This window comes from Lissotriton helveticus, chromosome 1_1 (assembly GCF_964261635.1).
Source record: "Lissotriton helveticus chromosome 1_1, aLisHel1.1, whole genome shotgun sequence".
NCBI classification, from domain to species: Eukaryota; Metazoa; Chordata; class Amphibia; order Caudata; family Salamandridae; genus Lissotriton; species Lissotriton helveticus.
The window spans coordinates 1,182,459,616-1,182,479,123 of record NC_136057.1 but is presented as its reverse complement, the minus strand read 5'-3'; the positions used below and the strand labels follow the sequence as shown (position 1 = coordinate 1,182,479,123).

Below are 19,508 nucleotides of genomic sequence, written 5' to 3'. Positions count from 1 at the left end.
TTTCAATGCAATAGGTCTCGCAGTTGTGAGAGTTTGAGCTATTGGCATTGTAAATGGCAATGCCTTTTATTTACGTGTTGGTTTTTAAAACATAAATAAAAGGCATTGTCATTTACAATGCCAATAGCTTAAACTCTTGCAAATGCGAGACCTATTGCATTGAAAATGCTTGTTCTCACAGCTGCTGAGCGTAGGTGTCTGCGGTCTGTAGTGACGTGTGCCAATGATATACAGAGGACACATGGGAAATCAGCTACTCCGCACCACAGTTGACCCTGGTCCCCTCAATGGGGGTCCAGAGAAAAACTGCGGATTAATGATCGCTCAAAGTTATTTGGGCATTTATTGACCTGCGCTGCATAATAAGGAAAACGTAGAAAATGTTATGACAGATTATGATTCCAAATTTAGTAGGGAAAAAGAATTCTGAATTCACAGCAACTGTAATTGTACTGTTCGTCACGCGTTCGATAAACTTGCAATGAAAACAAGAATCCGTTTCCCACCAGTGTGGCTCCACAGTCCGGTGCACCCCCAGATCTCGCTCTGCGGCATGGGCTCGGCCCCCGGGCACAGTGCTGGTTACAGCCTGGCAGGCGGCAGGCTGGAAGAGAGCAGGTGCTCCATGTAGCCAGGAGGGGTAGTGTACATATTTCCGCATGCCAGTAATATGTTAGCACGACAATTGTTTACGAGCCATTACCCTCACACATCCCATATATTATGTATCGGCCGCCTAACAGCCGCGGTATCAAAATCCAGCGGGGACGCAGGCTTATTGGTGCGATAACATGCTGCTGACATAACCCGCTCAGTCAGGCCAGGCCCTTCCCAGAAGGCTAAGTAGGCAAAGCCAGAGCCCAGGGGCTGCAAGCCGCAGGGCTAATGAACGCCTGCAACGCCCGCCTCCTGTGCAAGCAGGGCCGTTACCGAGCCGGGTGGACCCTCCCAGGCGCGGCACGGGAGCACTGCTATGCCCCTGAGGCCTCGGTGGAGAGGCACAGAGGTAGACGTTACCCGCAGAGGCAGGCTGAGGCACTGGTATACGCCAGCATGCCTCCCGCCACCATGAGTGCCTGAACTTCAGAAGGACGCACCAACAGGCAAAGGGGAAGAGCTGGTGACCAGGTATATTCACGCCACTCACTAGTTATTATATACCTCATAGTATGGCAGACCAACACTTACAACGACGAGCGAGTCCTTTTGTGGCCACTGTAGAAGCGAGAAACTCGGCTTGTATGACCAAGCGGGACACAAAGTCCCGAGGGGTGCTGTCGGGACACCGACATCATTCATGGAGATGTCGCCGTCTCAGGCGGAAGTTTGTGCCTTGGTCGCCTGAGTTTTGGAACAGATTTTTTTTTCTTTTTCTAAATATCAATAGGGGATGCTGGGGAAAAGGTACTCCTAGGCAACGGGCAGATTTCCATTGGACCTGCTAGAAGGGAGGGTTTGGAGTGTTATATATGTGTGTGTGTGTGTGTTTTTTTTTTTTTTTTTTTTTTTTTCTCTCTCTCTCTCTCTCTCTCTCTCTCTCTCTCTCTCTCTCTCTCTCTCTCTCTCTCTCTCTCTCTCTCTCTCTCTCTCTCTCTCTCTCTCTCTCTCTCTCTCTCTCTCTCTCTCTCTCTCTCTCTCTCTCTCTCTCTCTCTCTCTCTCTCTCTCTCTCTCCCCCTCCCTCCCTCCCTCCCTCCCTCCCTCCCTCCCTCCCTCCCTCCCTCCCTCCCTCCCTCCCTCCCTCCCTCCCTCCCTCCCTCCCTCCCTCTAAAAAGTCTTTAAAAATGGTGGCTATTTCACAAGATAATTTGCTTTCTCTCGCCTAGCGTTCCTACCAATCCGCGCTCCTCTCCCTTTCCGCTGCCCCTAAAGCCCCTACCGCGCACCCTCTACGTGTCGTATACTGTAAATTAGCATGTGCCAGCGTGATTGTTGGGACACCCCCTCCCCGTCCTCGCATTCCACAGGTTCGAACAGCTTCTCCTGCATCCCCTGATCTTCTCGTGACCCCAGAGCTGCACATCTCGCTCCTGCACCCCAGACACCCGACCCGTCGCAACCCGTAAAGAGGGGACAGGTTTGAAACCGCGCCTAGGCCTGACAGCATGAAGCGTCCGCCCGGACTCAAGGAGGAGCCGGAAGACATTACAGATGCAGAAACCTGGAGTGCCTGTGGCTCCCGGCGCATTAAAATACCCACCGCATCAGATATCAATCTTACTAAAGTGAACGTTTAATAAACCGCAGCCTCCACCTCTGAAGGCTGTTTATGAGTTTCTGCCGCTCATCAAACCCGGCCACAATCTGTCTCCCAAAGTGCTGAGCAGCAGCAAAAGGGGATTTCTGCCTGCAGGCCCCGCTGGAGGAGGTGAGCTGCACAAGGAACCGTGGGCCGGCAGCCAGAAAATGTGCATCACCCTACGCTATAGAAGGCAATGCAAAAACCGCGAGAAAAACGCATGCTGACGGAAACAACAAACATTTACATGAGATGATCTGCGAGATGGCCGGCAATGCTTCCGGGTCGCCGCAGGCAGCGCGGCGGCCCGCCCTGCACGGGGAAGGGAGGCAGCTTTCGAGGAGGACAGCACCTGGCCGCGAGCGCATTCTCGTGCGCGTGACCTTAACAAATCGCCGCGCGCGGCCAGTGCTGTCCTCCTGGAAAGCTGACACGCTAACTATAGGTCTTTGGCGAGAGCGAGCTTCGCTCGCTTCTAGCCGAGACCTAAAAACTAGACCGCATAAGAAAAGGTTTGTTTAATACTATACGCTTTCCAAATGGGGGAGATTACTCAAAAGAGAGGTTCTTAAAGTGGCGTTACAAATAATTATATGTTAGTAACTTGTTGTGTCCCTCATTAGGAGAAAAAAATATTTCATTATAGGTTGTATACACATGGAGGGAAAACCATGGGTATAAGGTTTTTGCTGGCAAATTATTTATTAACCCAGTCAACTTCAAAAGGTGGGGAGACACCATAGCCAGAGTTGTCCCTCATGATATGTGAGGGGTCCCAATAATCTATTTATGATTTGGGGGGAATTGACTTGTGGTCAGTTTTTCAGAAAGATATCCCAAAAGATCTTGGGAAAAAGTATCTATTGAATATTAGTGGTAACAAAGTATTACAGAATCGTAGAATTCAGAAACATCAGATACGTGGATATCTTGATGCTTCCCTTGGAGTAGGAGTATTTAGAAAAAATCCCAGTGAAATGACTCAAGGGTATTTCATCATTGAGGCCCTTTATGTGGGTGCCCAGATGGAGCACCCATCGTTGTTCCTTCTCGAGTAGGGCACTCTTGGTTTTTACTTGTTCAATGACCGTCCACTGTGCGTTAGGTTGTTACATAGTGTGTGGCCATCTTGTTTGTGCTACTCTTACATCTGACAGTGCTTCTGTGCTCGCCTATCCGGATTTTGATGTGTCTTGATGTCATTCCAATGTACTCTCATTCGCACAGGCATGTGATCATGTATATTACGTTCCTGCTGTTGCAGTTTGTGAACCTTTTAAGTTCTCATTCGCTGCCATTCCTGAATTTGATTTGTCTGCTTTTTTTGGTGAGAGGGCAATTGCTACAATTCCAACATGGGCGATGCCCTTAAACTGGAAGGAGGAGCGGGTTCCTAGTAGTTGTAGGTAGGCCTGTGAGTGGTCACGTTTGGACTAGCATGTCTTTAAAGTTTCTTCCCCTCTTACGGGCGAACATAGATTTTTGTAAGTTTAGACTTCCGCAGTTGAGGATCCTCCAGTGCTTGTTCACAATCTTTGATATTTTGTTAGAGTGGATGTTAAATGTGGTGACACAGATAGGTCTCTCCTCTTCCTCTTTTTGTACTTTTTCCTCCAGGGGGCCTCTCTGTTGTTGTTGCGGGCCTTTTACATTGCTTTATCGATGATTCTCCTAGGGTAAAACCGATTTGTAAGTTTGATCTTTAGATCCAGGGCTTGTCTCTTGTAGTCCCTCAATTCTGTGCAGTTTCTCTGCAAGCGGAGAAACTGTCCGTAGGGAAGGTTGTCACTTAGGTGGCAAGGGTGGAAACTGTTGTATAACAGAAGACAGTTTTTGGCGGTTGGTTTGAAATGTGTGGTGGTTTTCAGTATGCCACTATCTGGGTATATGTTCAAATCTAGAAATACAAGGTTTTGATGTGATGTTGGGCAATCTGAGGAAGGCGTTTTGCTGGTTTAGCCAGAACATAAAGGCTTCAGTAGAAGGGATGTCTCCTTCCCAAATCACCAGCACGTTGTCTATATACCTCTTCCAGGTTTTTATGTTGTGCCAGAATGGGTTGTCTGGATGTAGGATTTTGTTAGTCTCAAGATGATGTACATAGGGACCAGCTGGACTAGGAGTAAATGTGCTCCCCATGCTGGTCCCATGTTTCTGTAAGTATAGGGTGTCCTCATACTGAAAAAAATCTTGGTGAGGGCCAATGAGACACATTCCATTACTAGACTGAGGGGTGTCTGGTAATCCCATGTGGTGGAAAAAAGGATCTCCTCGATTATTTTTAATGTTTCGTCGTGTGGCAAACTCGTGTACAAGCTCTCCACGTCGAGCCCCATTAAAAGTTGTTTATACGGGTCAAAAGAAGTGTCTTGGAGTAGTTGAAGAAGCTTCTGTGTCCTTTAGATAGGTCCTAGTTTTTTGGATGAGGGTACACAGAAAAGCGTCAACAAATTTGGACAGGGGTTCTAGGATGGAGCCTATGCCTGATACTATCAGGCGGCCTGGTGGCTGTTGTAGATTTTTATGAATCTTGAGGATGGTGTAGAAAAATGGTATCTTCGGTGATCTCTGGCTCAGGAATTCTCCTTCTTTTTTGGACAGCCAGTTGTGTGCCATTGCTTCTTCTTGGTTAGTCTTGCTAAATGTGTAAAAGAGCATAACCTGCGTGGCTCTTCACAAAAGTACGCTACATATGACAAACTCAGTCTCAGCTTCAAGATGACAAAGTATGTAGTAATGCATAGAATACATCATATGAAAAAGTTACTTTGTTTGGTAATGATATTTAAGATGGATACATAATCTTCCGGCAGATCCATTATCTTATAAAAAATGATTGAGGTGCCAGATTGATCTGGAAGTTTTTCACTGGAAATAATGCTCCAGCACCATGACTTTGCAGCTGCCGGCTGTAACATAATTGGAGTATTATTAGGTACCAACCAGCGTAGCAGTGTCAGTTGCTGGCACTTTTTTGCACCTCTTCGAGGCAAGAGGAAAGAAACTAAGCATATTGGTGACAATAACATCACACAACATACTTTTGGATCTTATTAATACACAAAACACTAACTCATGAGAGGAGGAGGTTGGGTGATGAGAAATATCGCAGTACGTTTAAGTAGACAGAGAAATTTGTGAGTCACCTGGTGAGGTCTAGGTCATCTGACAATTTTATAAATAGACAGCTGTAGGAAAGATGCCCCTTGTGCATGGTTACGCCCTAACTTCTTGCCAGATACCTGATGCCAACTTGACTGAGTGTGTCCTGGGTCCCTGCCAAGCAGACTCCTAGGGTGTGTGTTCTGTCTCAAAACTGTACCTTTGTTTCTACAATTGGCACTTTACAAAAAAAGAACCTAGACCCTGGGCACTATATAATTTTGTATTTGATGGTGTATCATGTGTCGCAAAGCATTACAACTAGCCTCCCCTATTTCAATTTACTGGGGTAGGAGATACATCCATATTGTGCCATGTTTAAAACTTGCCCAGTCCCTACTTGTAAAAATCACAGTTGCAAGACTACAAATAACACACACCCTGGTGTCACATTCAGACCGAAGAAAAAAGTGTGTGTGAGCGAGATGGCACCTCACAGGCGCACCACCAACGGGAACCTGGCAGGTACTCACCAGGATTGCCCTGTTCTCATCATTGGTGTCATCAAGCTCAATAATAAATGTGTCCAAATAAACAAACAAAAATTGTGTTTGTGACAAACGTGCAATGTAAATAGAAAAATGACATACATAAAGTCAAAACAACATACAAACCACAAGCAACACGGATAACCAATTTTATTCTTTCTCCGTAGTGTTGGTTGTGGATTATTAAAAAAGTGAGTGTGGTTACTACTTATCCAACCATACTCCACTTGCCGACATGTTTCATTGCCATTCAACTTTTTGGCAATTTCTTCAGGGCATTACGTATTACAAGCCACTGCATTGGACATATATTGTCTTGACAACCTCTATCAGCTAACTTGTCTCATACCAGCCGAGAGGAAAACACCTATTTGTGCTTCTAGAAATGCTCCAAACGTGAGTTTCTTTTCTTTTCCATCCGTAATTTACACGGTATGGAAGAACCGCTAGCGTTTCATCAGCCCGTGTCCACAATTGGCACACCTTTAGATCACATTCAAGTCCCTTGTAAAAGGTACCCGTGGTACCAAGGGCCTTGTGACCAGAGAGGGCATCTGAGGCTGCAGCATCTATTATACCACACTCAGCGACCTCTCACCTTAACACCCACACACTGCAATTACAGGCTGCATATTTTGGTGCAGACTAAACTGAAGAGTCGACATGGCATCCATACCCGAGTTCCATGCCTACCAACACTGTTTGTGGCATGTGTGAGTCGCACCTCTAGCAGGCCTTACAGCCCTAAAGGCAGGGTGCCCCATACCACGGGTGAGGGCATAGCTGCATGAGCAATATGCCCCTACAGTGTCTGTGTCATTCACAGACATTGTAAGTGCAGTGAAGCCATTTTGAGTACATGGGCTCCATGAGAGCTTTACTGAAAACTGAGAAGTTTGGTACAAAACGTCTGAGCATAATTAACCCACACTGATGCCAGTGTTGAATTTATTATAAAAGGCACTCAGAGGGCATCATAGAGATGCCCCCCGAAAAACGACTAACTTCTAGTGTATTGGCTGACTGGTTCCGCCAGCCAGCCACCGCAAGACAGGTTTCTGACCTCATAGGGTGGATTTGGCTGGGGAGTACACTGATACTTACACCTCCCCCTTTGCAAACTGAACCCTTGCCACCATCAGACTTGCCAACCGTAGTGGACCTGGAAGGGGACTTTCATGCTGCAGCACTTGGGGACCTCATCTGACCTGTAACCTTGCTAGCTCTACTTCTCTCTTAAATTAGTTGAACCACAATTCAACTAACAGACGCTAATCTGTGTCAGTATATCTTAGATGGAGTACATTATCACTGGAGTCCAGCACCTCCTTCTCCTTCACTGAGAAAGGAGATTTGCCTGAGAAATTGGCTTTATCCAACTTATAACTCTCAAATAACGCCCCCACCCCCAATCTTAGATTTAGCAAATCATGCTCCACAACATTTTTGACATTGTGGCTCACCAACAATCTTCTTTTTAAAGATCCCCCTTATATGTTGCTTTTGGGTAAACAATGAAAACACTTCATGCAATGGTCACACTGGCTTGATGTTTACTGTCAAAATGTATGTGCCACCTGCATTCCACTCCTGAACATATTCACACTTTTGTAGAGCCGTAACTGGACAAACATGTTTATGTGTGAATTTCGGAAAGTTTTAGCCATACACTTTGGTAAATTTTGGGAGTTGTTTAACAGTGCCCTTGGCTAGTGGTCATTTCTAGATCCACGAATAGAAGTTTAAACCATTCTACGATATCTTAAGTCTGGCGTTCAATGTTTCACAAGTACGGTTTGCACCAAAATAATCCTTTTTTTACTCATTTTTTTTTTATAATTTGATTATTCCAAGCTCAGTCAGGCTCAAACTTAAACGACTTTAATTTCTTGCATAGTTTGTTGGTCTTGATCTTGGTTTTGCTACAGCATTGTCCTTTTAAATTACCATGTATATTGTGTTGGTTTGCTCTTCTATTTAAAGGTAAGACAAATAATATTACTTATGTGGACTGCAATAAGCACACATATTCCAGGTGCATAATGCCTAATATGGTGCGACTAGTGAGGCACTCTCCATTACTTTTAGACGACAACCGTTAACTGTTTGTCACATGGGGAACTAAGGAGAGCGATGACCTTGTTAAATATGCTGATTGTCCACTAAACTGCGTCATAGTTAAACTTCTCACGCTTTAGTCAATTTCTAGGCATGCTCTCTTACCTTTGGGATTATGTAAAACAGCCTTTGTTCCAACATGTCCCATTGTACCCAAATAATTTCTTCTGTGACCCTGTCTTTAGGAGGAAGAGTAGAGTTTGCAAATACCTGAAATAAACGAAAACTATTTTCACTAAGTTAAACTAGACTCGAAAGAGCATTTAGTTTTGATGAATTTATGCTTTGGAAGCAAGAACATGCAACATCGGAAGAACCAAAGAGGTCTTTAAAAATCCCATAGCTCACATTTGTATGCCAGTACATAGAAACTAAACATCTAAACAAGGTGGTGCGCCATAATAAGAGCTAATAGTTCATTTTAAACAGTTCCACTGAACTATATTGTACCCGACACAATTTACATTTTTTATCAGTACCCTACATATGGAGAAATAAAGTAACACATACAAAATAAAGTAGGAGTAACAATAAATAGTGACTCCTGCTCTTACAATTCTTAATCCACTTCCTTTCTGACTTCTGTGATAACCAAACTGTGACACAAAGATTATATCTGACCAGCACGTGCATAGCTCCACTGTACTGTGGTTCCGGCCTCCATGCATACCACTTGCTCTATTCTTGGACTGAAATGAGAGGAGACCACACAGAGCAGGATCAATGGGTGGGTTGTCTGAAGGAAAGTCGACTAATGATTAAATGTAAAAGATGCAAATATACCAAACTGTGGGTTGCGACCCACAGACAGGTCGTGGACCGATTTTTTATGGGAAAAGGCCTTTACAACGTGGGCTTAGCTACGCGTGCAGTTTCCCTGCAAGCGTAGCAACGCTTGCCTGAACTGCGCATCTGCCTTAACCATGCATATGTGTGGTTAAGGCAGATAGCGGTCTAGTGACCAGATGGGCGAGGAGAGGAAGAGGAAGCATCCGAACCAGAAGCTCTGAATGCAGACAGGCAAGTGGGCCTCGGGCCGGATTTGGGGAGGTAGTTGTTAGGGCTCAGTTTTAGGGCTCAGGGGGTGGGGTCGTTTTTGGAAGGGGGGCATGGTATTAGGGCTCAGGGAAGGGAGGATTGGAGTCATTTTTAGGGTATTGGGGTCGGTTTTAGGGTTCAGGGTGTGGTCGGGGCAGTCTTTTTAAAAGAGGGCAGGGTTTTAAGGCTCGGGAGGAGTAGTTTTAAAGGATAAGGCTGGGTTTGGGGGGGTTGGGATGGAATGGAGGGGTCGGTTTTAGGGTTCAGGGTGTGTTCGGGGCAGTCTTTTTAAAAGGGGGCAGGGTTTTAAGGCTCAGGAGGAGTAGTTTTAAAGGATAAGGCTGGGTTTGGGGGGGTTGGGTTGGAATGGGGGGGTCGTTTTTAGGGCTCAGTGCTGTAGTTTTTTAAAAGGGTGGCAGAGTTTATGCCTCAGGGAAGGGGTAGAGGTAGTTTTAAGGGCACCGCAAGGGTAAGGTTTAGGGCTCAGAACAGGGGTGCTGTGGTTGGGGTCGTGTTTGGTAGGGGGCAGGGCTTTAGGCATCATGGCAGTGGGGAAGAAGGAGTAGTTTTAATGGCAGGCCGGGTCGGTTTTATGGCTCAGGCCGGAGACAGCGAGGTAGGGGGATAGAATTTCAGGACTTAGGGTAGGGAGAAAGGGGGGGGGGGAATCTGGAATATGTAATTTACCACGCATATCCCTTTAGCAAAAATGCCTTTACAATTAAATTTGTTGTAAAGGTATGTATAGTAAAGGCATGCGTGTTTAAGACGCATTTGTTGTTGGGGCAGCATTGTAGAGGCATGCGTGGTTCAGCCATGCGTGCTTTTGTCATATAACCATTTTTGGTAGGCGAATAAAGTTAGCGGAGATAATGTTCTCAAACTGCTGCACTGGCAAAATGTATACTGGAAGGGCCAAACCTTTACCCGGGACTTGGAAGAAGGTAGACAAAGAGCAACCATGGCACATATCGGTTGAAAAAATGACAGATTAGAATGCATCCAGTGTAAATAGTGGTGGTTTAAATTAATTCTGTGATTGTCATAGGCCATTTCACTGGCCAAGTAGCTGCACTAAAACAAACCACTTTTTGTCTTCTTCATTTCCCTAATGTTTGCCTTTAGTGAGGCTAAATAAATGAGGCCAATTTCTCATCTATATTCTCATTCGTGGAAATCTTGAGATCAGATTTCACTTTTAGTTAAGCTCAGATGAATACAGTAAATTTACATTTCACTAACTTGTTAGTAATCAAATTAAATATAGAGTGCTAGAGTACCTCTGTAACGAACGGCTTCCCTTACTAAGTCCACCATGCCTCTGGATCTTTTCAGTCCCATTTACAAAGATGGTTGTGTATTTACGCTCATACAAATGTTTCTGACCTTTCATTTCTCAAGTGCGTTCCTCTATTGAGAACCTCTTTTGCATTCACTTCTCTCTTAATAGTATGTTAACTATATCATCCCCATTCTCCGTCATTCATTGTCCTTTTTGCAATTCATGAATAAGATTTTACGTTACTGTTTTCAGCAGAATTTCATTTTGAACTAAAAAAAACACAGATGAAAGAAGCAGGAGGGCACTCGCGACGAAGAGCATGAAGTGCAGTATTGGAGTGAAACAAGGAAGTCCTAGAAGCACTTTAGGAGACATCAATGCTGCTCAAATGACTCTATGGGCTTAGGCAGTTACAAGACTGTACATAGATATCACTGGCAGAGCTGGTATAGGGAGCCCTGAAGGGCAATGCAAGACACAGAGCCCTCCTAAGGAGACGTCATATGCAAGGCCTTTGAAGGAATGTTGGCTTAGCCTGGGCCCAGGAACTGGTAAATAAAGCTGTATGGCACAGGAGGTCTCATGAAACCATGCATGCAGTGGGGTAGATGTTAACACTCACTCAAAGAAAGGTGGTCACAAGAAGGTAAAAATAAAAAACTCAAGTCAGAGCCAGGGAGGTGGATCACGAGCTTGACATAGAAAGCCGCAGAGAGGATGCACGAAGCAGGTGGTGGGAGAGACTCTAGCACCAGTAGCAAAGGGGAGTACGAAAGAGATAGAAAATACATTTCATTTAACCACAGAATTAAAGCGTAAGCTTTTCTATGTGGTATTAATGCAACAGAAGAAGAGGATAACTGTCTGTTTGGTTATGTAAATTAAACAACCAGGTGTGAATAATGAGTAATCAATGAATGGGCAATATAGAACTGCTAACCAACGTCGATACATCAGAACAAATAGCTTGAGAGTGCCTGATTCTGACAGCTTTTTTCCAAGTGCAGGTGTGGCTTAGTTCGGAATACATTTCATTTTCCAGGAGTAAGGCTCAGCTATACAAGATCATTATTTTAAACCATAATTGTATACTCGAGAAAACAAAATGTTGCACATAATTACGTTACAATAGTAGTCTCAGTGACAATAATGTTTCCATTGTGCAAGAAACCAACAGAAAGCTTTTTTTTTTTTTTTAAGGACAGAAGACATACCACATGAACGTACTGTGATAATTAAATGAATGACGGGATGTCACAAAGTGAGACACACTGACCAGGAGGTACATTTGGATGGTCTAAAGAAGGGTAGAGTGTCCTGAAATAAACACCATGGCAAAATACCATTTTTCATTACTCTAGGGAGAGCGAGAGATTAGGAGTGCAGTGTTTAAATAAAATGGAGTAATATACACAAACTGCGTTTATGCCCATTTTACCAGTGTTATTGTGTGCTAAAATTCGACACTATCACAGTTTGCATTCAATTGCCATTATGAGCGAACGCTAAAACCAATACAAAGCACATTTGCACCCGTTTAGTATTTAGGCCAGGGAGTAAACAATCTTATAAGTGTCCTAAAAAGCTATTTCCATTCTCTATGCATAGTGATGCAATATGCAATCCATCAACATGGTGCTCAATTGGCTAATTCAAAATCATTTTTGGTAACTATACACCATTATACTAACTCTTTTCCGAATCTTTGATAATTTTGTCATGCTAATTGCAACGACATGCTTTAGTGAGCACCTAGAGAAGATTGCTAGGCATCAGTGTGGTAAATACAAACATCGGCTTGTGATGAGAAATGTAGGGCAACTGTTTAGGAGAAATGGGCAACCACTGAATGGGATACTGCTATTCCCAGGCAAGACGGTCTTGTAGATTAGGAAAGGCATTTTAAAATACAAAACAGATCACAGGCCAGATACTTACCACCTTCCATCCTTCTTTGATGGCAACGCTCATATGGCACAGTTCGATATCTCAAGTAAAATGAAAAAATGGGAATTCACTTTATTGAATCAACAAATGGATAGACAGAAGATTTTAACGATAATTCAACAAAGTACATTTGAAGCTGGGATTTCTTTAAGTTTAAAAGCTTTATTAAATAATAAACAAGTTGTACACTACTTCAGAAAGAATAACATATAAATGAAAACGAAACTTTTCAGTTAACAGTTTCTGGAATGAAAGCTGAAACCAACAAATATGTCAAATAAACCAATTTTAGGGAAATTCATACATGAGACGCCAGCCAAACTGACCAAAAAGAGTTTTGTTAAACCAAAAGGAATAGTAACTTGAAAAATCACATTATTGAGCTTCTTCACTTTATGCCAAAAGTGTAAGGATACAAAACGACTTGTGCATTAAGTCACTGTTGGTACAATCACATAACCAACGTTTAGTACCAGTGTCAACACAAGATTTGAAACTTCAACTAGGGCTTACTTGCAATCTATTATAAACTAAAAAAATAGCGGTTGTATATTATCAGCAGCCCGTGAAGTTTTATGAATTTTTAAACAAATCTTGTGCCAAAAAGGATGGAGCAGGAGAAATTCCAATCTTTTTTCATAAAAGATCTACTTCAGATTTGTGTCTAAGAGAACCAGTATCAGACAGGTATTCATAAATAACTCATGCATTAGGTCTAAACGACAATTTGAGGAAGGGTACATTTCTGAGGGACAAGATCATTGTCCAGCAACATGAAGCTGTCCAAAACATTGTTCATAATGGAATTAATTTTCAATTAATAGGACTCGGGACAATTAAACATCAACTGATAATCAGGAAAGGAAATACGGGCAAGATAATCAAATAAATCATCGAGGTGGCATGGTGTGCAAAATAACAATGGACTAGGATGAGGGCCCAAGTAATTGCCAATAGCGGAGGTTAATTCAAGCTTTTCATCCGTCAATTTTTTGTATACTTTATTATATATTAAATAGGGCGTCAAAAACTCTTTGACAGTAACTAAGACAATGCCAAGGCTACAAAAGAGAGCAAAAGAAATAAAAATGCATACATGAATACAATATAGGTGTACATTTTAAGTTAGTTAGACTTTTATTTCACACAAAATTAAAAAAACACACACTAATAACATCACAATTTTAAAAAAATCTCAAAATGCAATTACCAGTAACAGCAGTAAGGACATTCATCTCAGAGTTACTACCTCAAGGGTCACCATACCCATCTCTTGTTTAAATAACTTTAAATGTATACCCTCTAGTACAAGGGCCACATTCTAGCAGGGCTTACCCAATAGCCAACTGTTACCATATATGGCTTCATCAACATCTGCAGGTCTCCAGCCTCAGAGCCTTCGTTTCATTCTCAGTTAATGAACTAATCACTTGCAAGGCCTACAGTGTGGTCATCAGAAGGGATGAACAGTGCCATAGCAGATCTCCTTCTCATACTCTCATTATGGCAAGGCAGTGTTCAGAACCATAGGCGCTCTCATTATCCAGTGCCTAACAACTGACTGTTTTTTCACTAATTCTCGATCTCTATACAATGCTCAATACTCAACCTTTAAATCTCAAGCTTTAGCTGTTTAAGGATCTATAGAATCACCTAAATAGATCCCATCTCCTACTGAAAAATTCATTAACGTTTCAATCCCTTCAGTCTGAGATTGGAAGGGATCATCTTCAGGTCAGGTAGCTGGTTGTCAATATCGTGAGGCAACAAGGTTAAAGAACATTAATTAACGTAAGCTCTCAACAGCATGTTACAATATAATGATAAGAGCTATCCAACTAATCTAAGTCCCACCAGTGCTTTGGGACGAGCAAAATACATTAAAGAGAAATAGGTCCATATACCACACTCCAGTTTTCTGATGCCTGTGTATATGCTTCGATTTTACTGAGGCATTGTTCTCTTCATTGTATTAATTACATAATACATTGCATGAATGTGGATGTGCTAGGTCCCAGGAACTATATATGTAGGGCAGCATTTTAGCGTTTCCAGCATGGTAGGCATTTTTAAAGGAGGAAAGCCAGGGATTTGCTCTGATATACTCCACATTTTAATATGCATTGCAAAGAAGCAAGGCAAAATGGCACATAAGAGTCTATCAAACTAGGATTTGCTTCTGTCAAGGGCCAACCTCACGTAGTCTAGTCAACAGAATTTAATTGTCACCAGTGTAAAGGTAGAACCCTGATGAAGCAGGATCAGTGCTGACACTGTAGTCATCTCACCTTACTCAGTGCTCCAGGAGGGTCTGAAAATGTCCTGGGCATGGATCAAGTGAGCCATTCCTTTCTATAAATAGCAGCCTCTTCTCGAGGACCACTCACCTCAATAAACTGTCTGGATCAATACAGCTTCTTAATAGCGTCGCAAAGTAGTGAGGTCTGGGTCAATATTTTCATAGTCTGTGCTAGGCAAGTCCCTCAAACAGTTTCTAAAAGAACAATTCAAACTGTTCAGTTGAGATTAGAAAACAGTCCGATTTGGGTTGTTTGACAAAGCTAGAATGGCCCAAGGCATTTGTGTTGGGCACAGGAAACCAGTGTGTATATGAGAATAATGAATATGTGACATTTTTTAACAAGCAGAAGAATTTTATTAAGTTTAGCATGGAGTTGGTATTTCAGTGTCAGAGTTGTAGACCCCATCCCAGTCTTTCAAACGTGAATTTGGAGGCATCATGAGGTTGATGTTACTGAGAATGTTTAAGAAAAAGGATTTTGACCTGCTTTGTACAGTTAGCCTTAAATTATCATTCCACATGTGCAGAGTTGGAGTTGACAACACTAACCACCTTTTCAGGCTACATTAAGGATATCCTCAATCCATACTGACGATTTGTGGCACAGGCCCTTTTGGTGGGAAAAAGAAGAGTGAATATCAACTGGAGGAAAATCCTTCCTCCCAGATATGCCCATTGGGAGCAGGAGCGAACTACTTGCTTTCCTAACTCCAAGGTCTAGGGGACACTGCTCCTGCAGGTGTCTCCACCTAGAGATATTTGGGAGCTGCTTCGCTCCTACCTGCTGAAATCCCAGTTTCTGCCCTGATGATACATACATGACACCATTATTAGGTACGTCCCCAAAGGTTATAATTGCCTGTAATCAATCTAAGGATCAAATAATGTCATATGTGTATTGCTGTCTTAATGTGGATGCAGTGCACTCAAAATGATAATGCAGTGATTAACATGCTTATTTTATGGTGACTGAATGAGGAATACTGCATTTACTCTGAATTACTTTATTTTTGGGTTGAAAGACTAAATAGACGTTTTTCAAAAAATGATCATTCCAGAGTATATTTGGGTGTTTTTAGATTTGAATGCTTTTGGTGTAAACCACAGTTTCCCTCTTGGGCAATTTCACAGGGCTAAGAGGGATTTCCGCGGCTTCTGTCAAAGCATTGCTCAGTACTGTTGAAAGTCAGAGATTTTGAGACTAAGACAGAAATAAAGTAGTCGCTAAAAAAATGAATCTGTTGGTTAAAAGAATAGTATACATTGAAGTGAGGAGGTGGGAAGTAACAGTATTGTGAATGCACATATTTAGCCTGATAGTGTATGCAACAAGGAGAGGGTTGGGCGGATGTCCCATAACATTTCTATCACCTGTCCCCAACATCACATCTAATATGTGACCAACACTCTGTTGACCCAGCAAATAGCTGGGTAAAATGCCATCTCTGAAAGTACGTTCTTGGACTTTCACCTGGCACAAGTCATGCATTGGCTAACATCCTCTAAAGTTAAAAGACTTCTTTCTATTCCAGAGAGATTCACAAAACCAGGTCTAAAAGGTTTCAGGGAATTTGGTATCAGATATCGCACCTCCACAACAATTTGCCTTTATGGTGAGACACAACGTTTTATATAATCCATAGGAGACAACATTTCACACAGAATTATAGATGCATAACTATGAATTATTCGGAGGTTTTTCAAAGAGGGGCTCTCAGTGCCATCAAATGGACAACAAGAGCAAAACTCGAGTTGTCTATATTCACATCCCTCAAAACCTGGAGGAGAAAAAATGTGCCAGTAATTTACTTTTTATCCATCTATAATTTTATGTTATGTATGAGCCTTTAAATCATCTGCTTTTGCTTTCAACTCCTGCACAGAGGCAGAGGTGTACTGCGGGAACCTTACATAACATAGTACTTCCTCCCTGATCCAAAAAAACCTTACCTGCTATCCTTAACCCCCAACACCAGTTTCCCTGCCTTCCTTCGTCCTCCTGCAGCTATGCCCTCTGCTTTCAGTCAAAGCAGACACGCAGCACTGCGATGAGCGGCTCTCAGAGAGTCCTGTCAGTCAGGCCTGGATAGCCTTTATGAAGTAGCGACAGTGGGTAACGAGTTTTGTTATCATCTGTTGCTACGTCATAGCAGTGAGTTACTAGATTTAGAATCTGGTTTAAACGATAGAGGCTCCCTATGGAAGCCAAGCATAATAAAAATAATTATTCTTCTTTAAAAGAAAAAATAGCAAATACAAGCATACATTTAGGGTCAATCAGTAATAATTAACTGTCCCACAGGCAATACCCACATCTGTCTTCCAATATTAGAAGGAGATGGCTTTCAGGAAGGGGTTCTTTACTGTCAGCCAGATAAAGAAACTGCAAAACAAAAAGAGTTTAGAAATTAGCATTATTGAAGTAATCTTTATTTCGGCCAACGGCCATAAAAGAGACACATATATACATTCATCAATTCATACACAATATATACGTGAAATCAATTGAGGCAATAATTACATTAATATGGTGTAAAATTAAATTCTCACCAATGAAATCAAAGACATAATTCATTCAGCGGGAAAATACAAATTTTTAGCAGCAAGATTCACTATTAAAATTTATCCATCTTCAAAGCACCTGTCCCATTTTCTTTCGGACAATAAACACTGAATAAAGAAACCTACTGATACTAAATACAATAAACTGTGCAGTATTTGTTTTTAGGATCCTGTATGCTACAAAGCAAGATCTAGTTCCTAAAAGAGCACACATGGGTTTGAGCCATCTTTTCCGAGCTTTCAGATATGCTTTACATATGAACAACATATGGACCTCATTCTCTTTACATAAATCTGAGCACATAGGACATCTCTCACTTGTACTATTAGGACAATCCAGTTTTTTATTTGTCCAACGCTCAACGTTAGAGTTCAGCATGAGGTTCCCATACCTGAACTTCAGGAAGAGAGTTTTGGCTAGGGGCGGCTCTATTTCGTCCAAGAACAGTTCAAAACATGGTTCGCTTTTGAAGGTTAGGAAGTTTCTTGTTAGGGTGCCAATTCTACTGTCATGAGTGTGTCTATCATTCATAAAGCACCAATATGCTCTTTTCGCAGTATTTTTAGCAAGAGTTGGTAAATTCTCTGGATTTTCCCAAAATGAACTCAACCCCAAATTATAGAACCATTTTTTAACATGCCCGAACCACCGAAGGGAATTGAAAGTATCTAAATTTAATACTTCTTGAAGACCCTTTCTGTAATCTACCAGTTCCGGAGTGGACCAAGTCCTTATCCAGAACATTAGCGGTCTTAAGATAGCTAGGTGGTCGGTTCGTTTGAAGTTCAAATCGAGATGGAGAGGTATTAGTGGTGTGCTGGTTGGGACCCTTACAATTGATCTCATGAATTTGTTATCGAGGCCTTGAAAGCTCTCCTTGGCCCAAGGTCCCCATATCTCAGCCCCATATAATGCTGCAGACTGAATCTTGAATTTAAAAAGTTCAAGTACAGGAGTTATACTTTTGCTTGTACTAGCATTCAATCTGCAGATTATAGGTTTTACATTATGGGCATATGACACCTTACTTTTTTCGATTTGAGCCTTCCATGTTAATTTAGAATCGAGTACTACCCCCAAATAAATAAAATTCTCCACAGTACCTAAAGTTTCCCCATTCAGGGTCAAGTTCCCTTTATCCGGTCTAATAGGGTTTAAAGCCATACATTTTGTTTTATCAACATTTATTTCTAGTCCTTTGGTCACACAGTAACTGCTAAAGGAGTTTAGGAGTGCCTGGAGGCCCTTCTTGGTTTGGGATATTAAGATGGTATCATCCGCGAAGAGCAACGCAGGCACTCTCTCTCCATTTAGTTGTGGCGAATCGTTATTGCAAGCATTAAGATAATCAGGCACATCATTAACAAAAATAGAAAACAAAGTGGGGGCCAGGACGCATCCCTGTCGGACACCACGCTTAATCGGGATGTCACGCGTCAATTCACCTTTCGGACCCCATCTGATGTTTGCGTGATTTCTAGCGTGCAATTCAATAATGTGGACCAATAGACTTGCTGGCAGACCGGCTGTGTTTAACGTTCTCCATAGTAGATTGCGAGGGACAAGGTCGAATGCCGCCCTTAGATCGATAAAGGCTACATACAAATGACCTTTCCGAATTTGGACGTACTTCCAAATCAGGCAACAAAATCTAAAGACCTGATCTAGCGTACTGGTCTTGGACCTAAAACCTGCCTGAAATTTGGAAAGTATGGCCGATTCCTCCAACCAGTCATTTATCCTAAATAGTAGGTGCTTGGCATAGAGTTTTTGCAGAATGTCCATTAAACTAATAGGTCTATAGTTTGAGGGTACAGATCTTTTTCCCTTTTTAAAAATCGGGACAACTTCTGCTGCACGCCAACTATCAGGATAATTACAACTTATGGACAAAGCATTAAACAAACGGTTAATATAGGGTGCCCAAACTTCAGGTACATGTTTATAGAGGTCACCCGATACTTTATCTGGTCCGGGGGCTTTATTATTTTTTAGTTCATTGATTGCTCTGTATGTTTCCTCCAGAGTGAAATCAAGACACACAGGTGGTGAAAGTGGACATGGGGGCTCCTCCTCGTTATCATTATCATATGGTTTATACAGATTTGAAAAGTGCGTTACCCATGTCATTTCATCAATATACGAATCCCTCACGGGTCTACTGGCGTGTCCCCCATTTGCAACCAACCTCCAAAAGCCGACATTGTCATTGTGTTTAGCAGCAAACAACATTTCAGCCCAGATTGACTCTTCCCATGTTTTTTGTGATACCCTTTGAACTCGCTTGTACTCCTCCCTAGCGAGTCTAACATCATCTTGGACTTTACTTCTAATTGCATATAAGAGCTTTCTCTTAGCCATTTTACAAGCG

At 42.3% G+C, this 19,508-nt stretch overlaps 1 protein-coding gene across 2 annotated transcripts in view; it reads right to left on the bottom strand.

Moving 5' to 3' along the window:
- The window catches only part of GSAP (gamma-secretase activating protein), a 725,614-nt gene that overhangs the window by 495,963 nt on the left and 210,143 nt on the right, over window positions 1-19,508 (bottom strand). For both annotated transcript variants that reach the window (XR_013608568.1, XM_078679324.1), the window contains exons 7-9: window positions 16,888-16,957; window positions 12,264-12,313; window positions 8,111-8,215 (exon numbers count right to left, since the gene is read on the bottom strand). Coding sequence is in view for 1 of the 2 variants with exons in the window: in XM_078679324.1 (XP_078535450.1) it covers window positions 8,111-8,215; window positions 12,264-12,313; window positions 16,888-16,957 (225 nt within the window). In the remaining variant the exon portion in view is untranslated. The remainder of the gene's footprint in view (window positions 1-8,110; window positions 8,216-12,263; window positions 12,314-16,887; window positions 16,958-19,508) is intronic.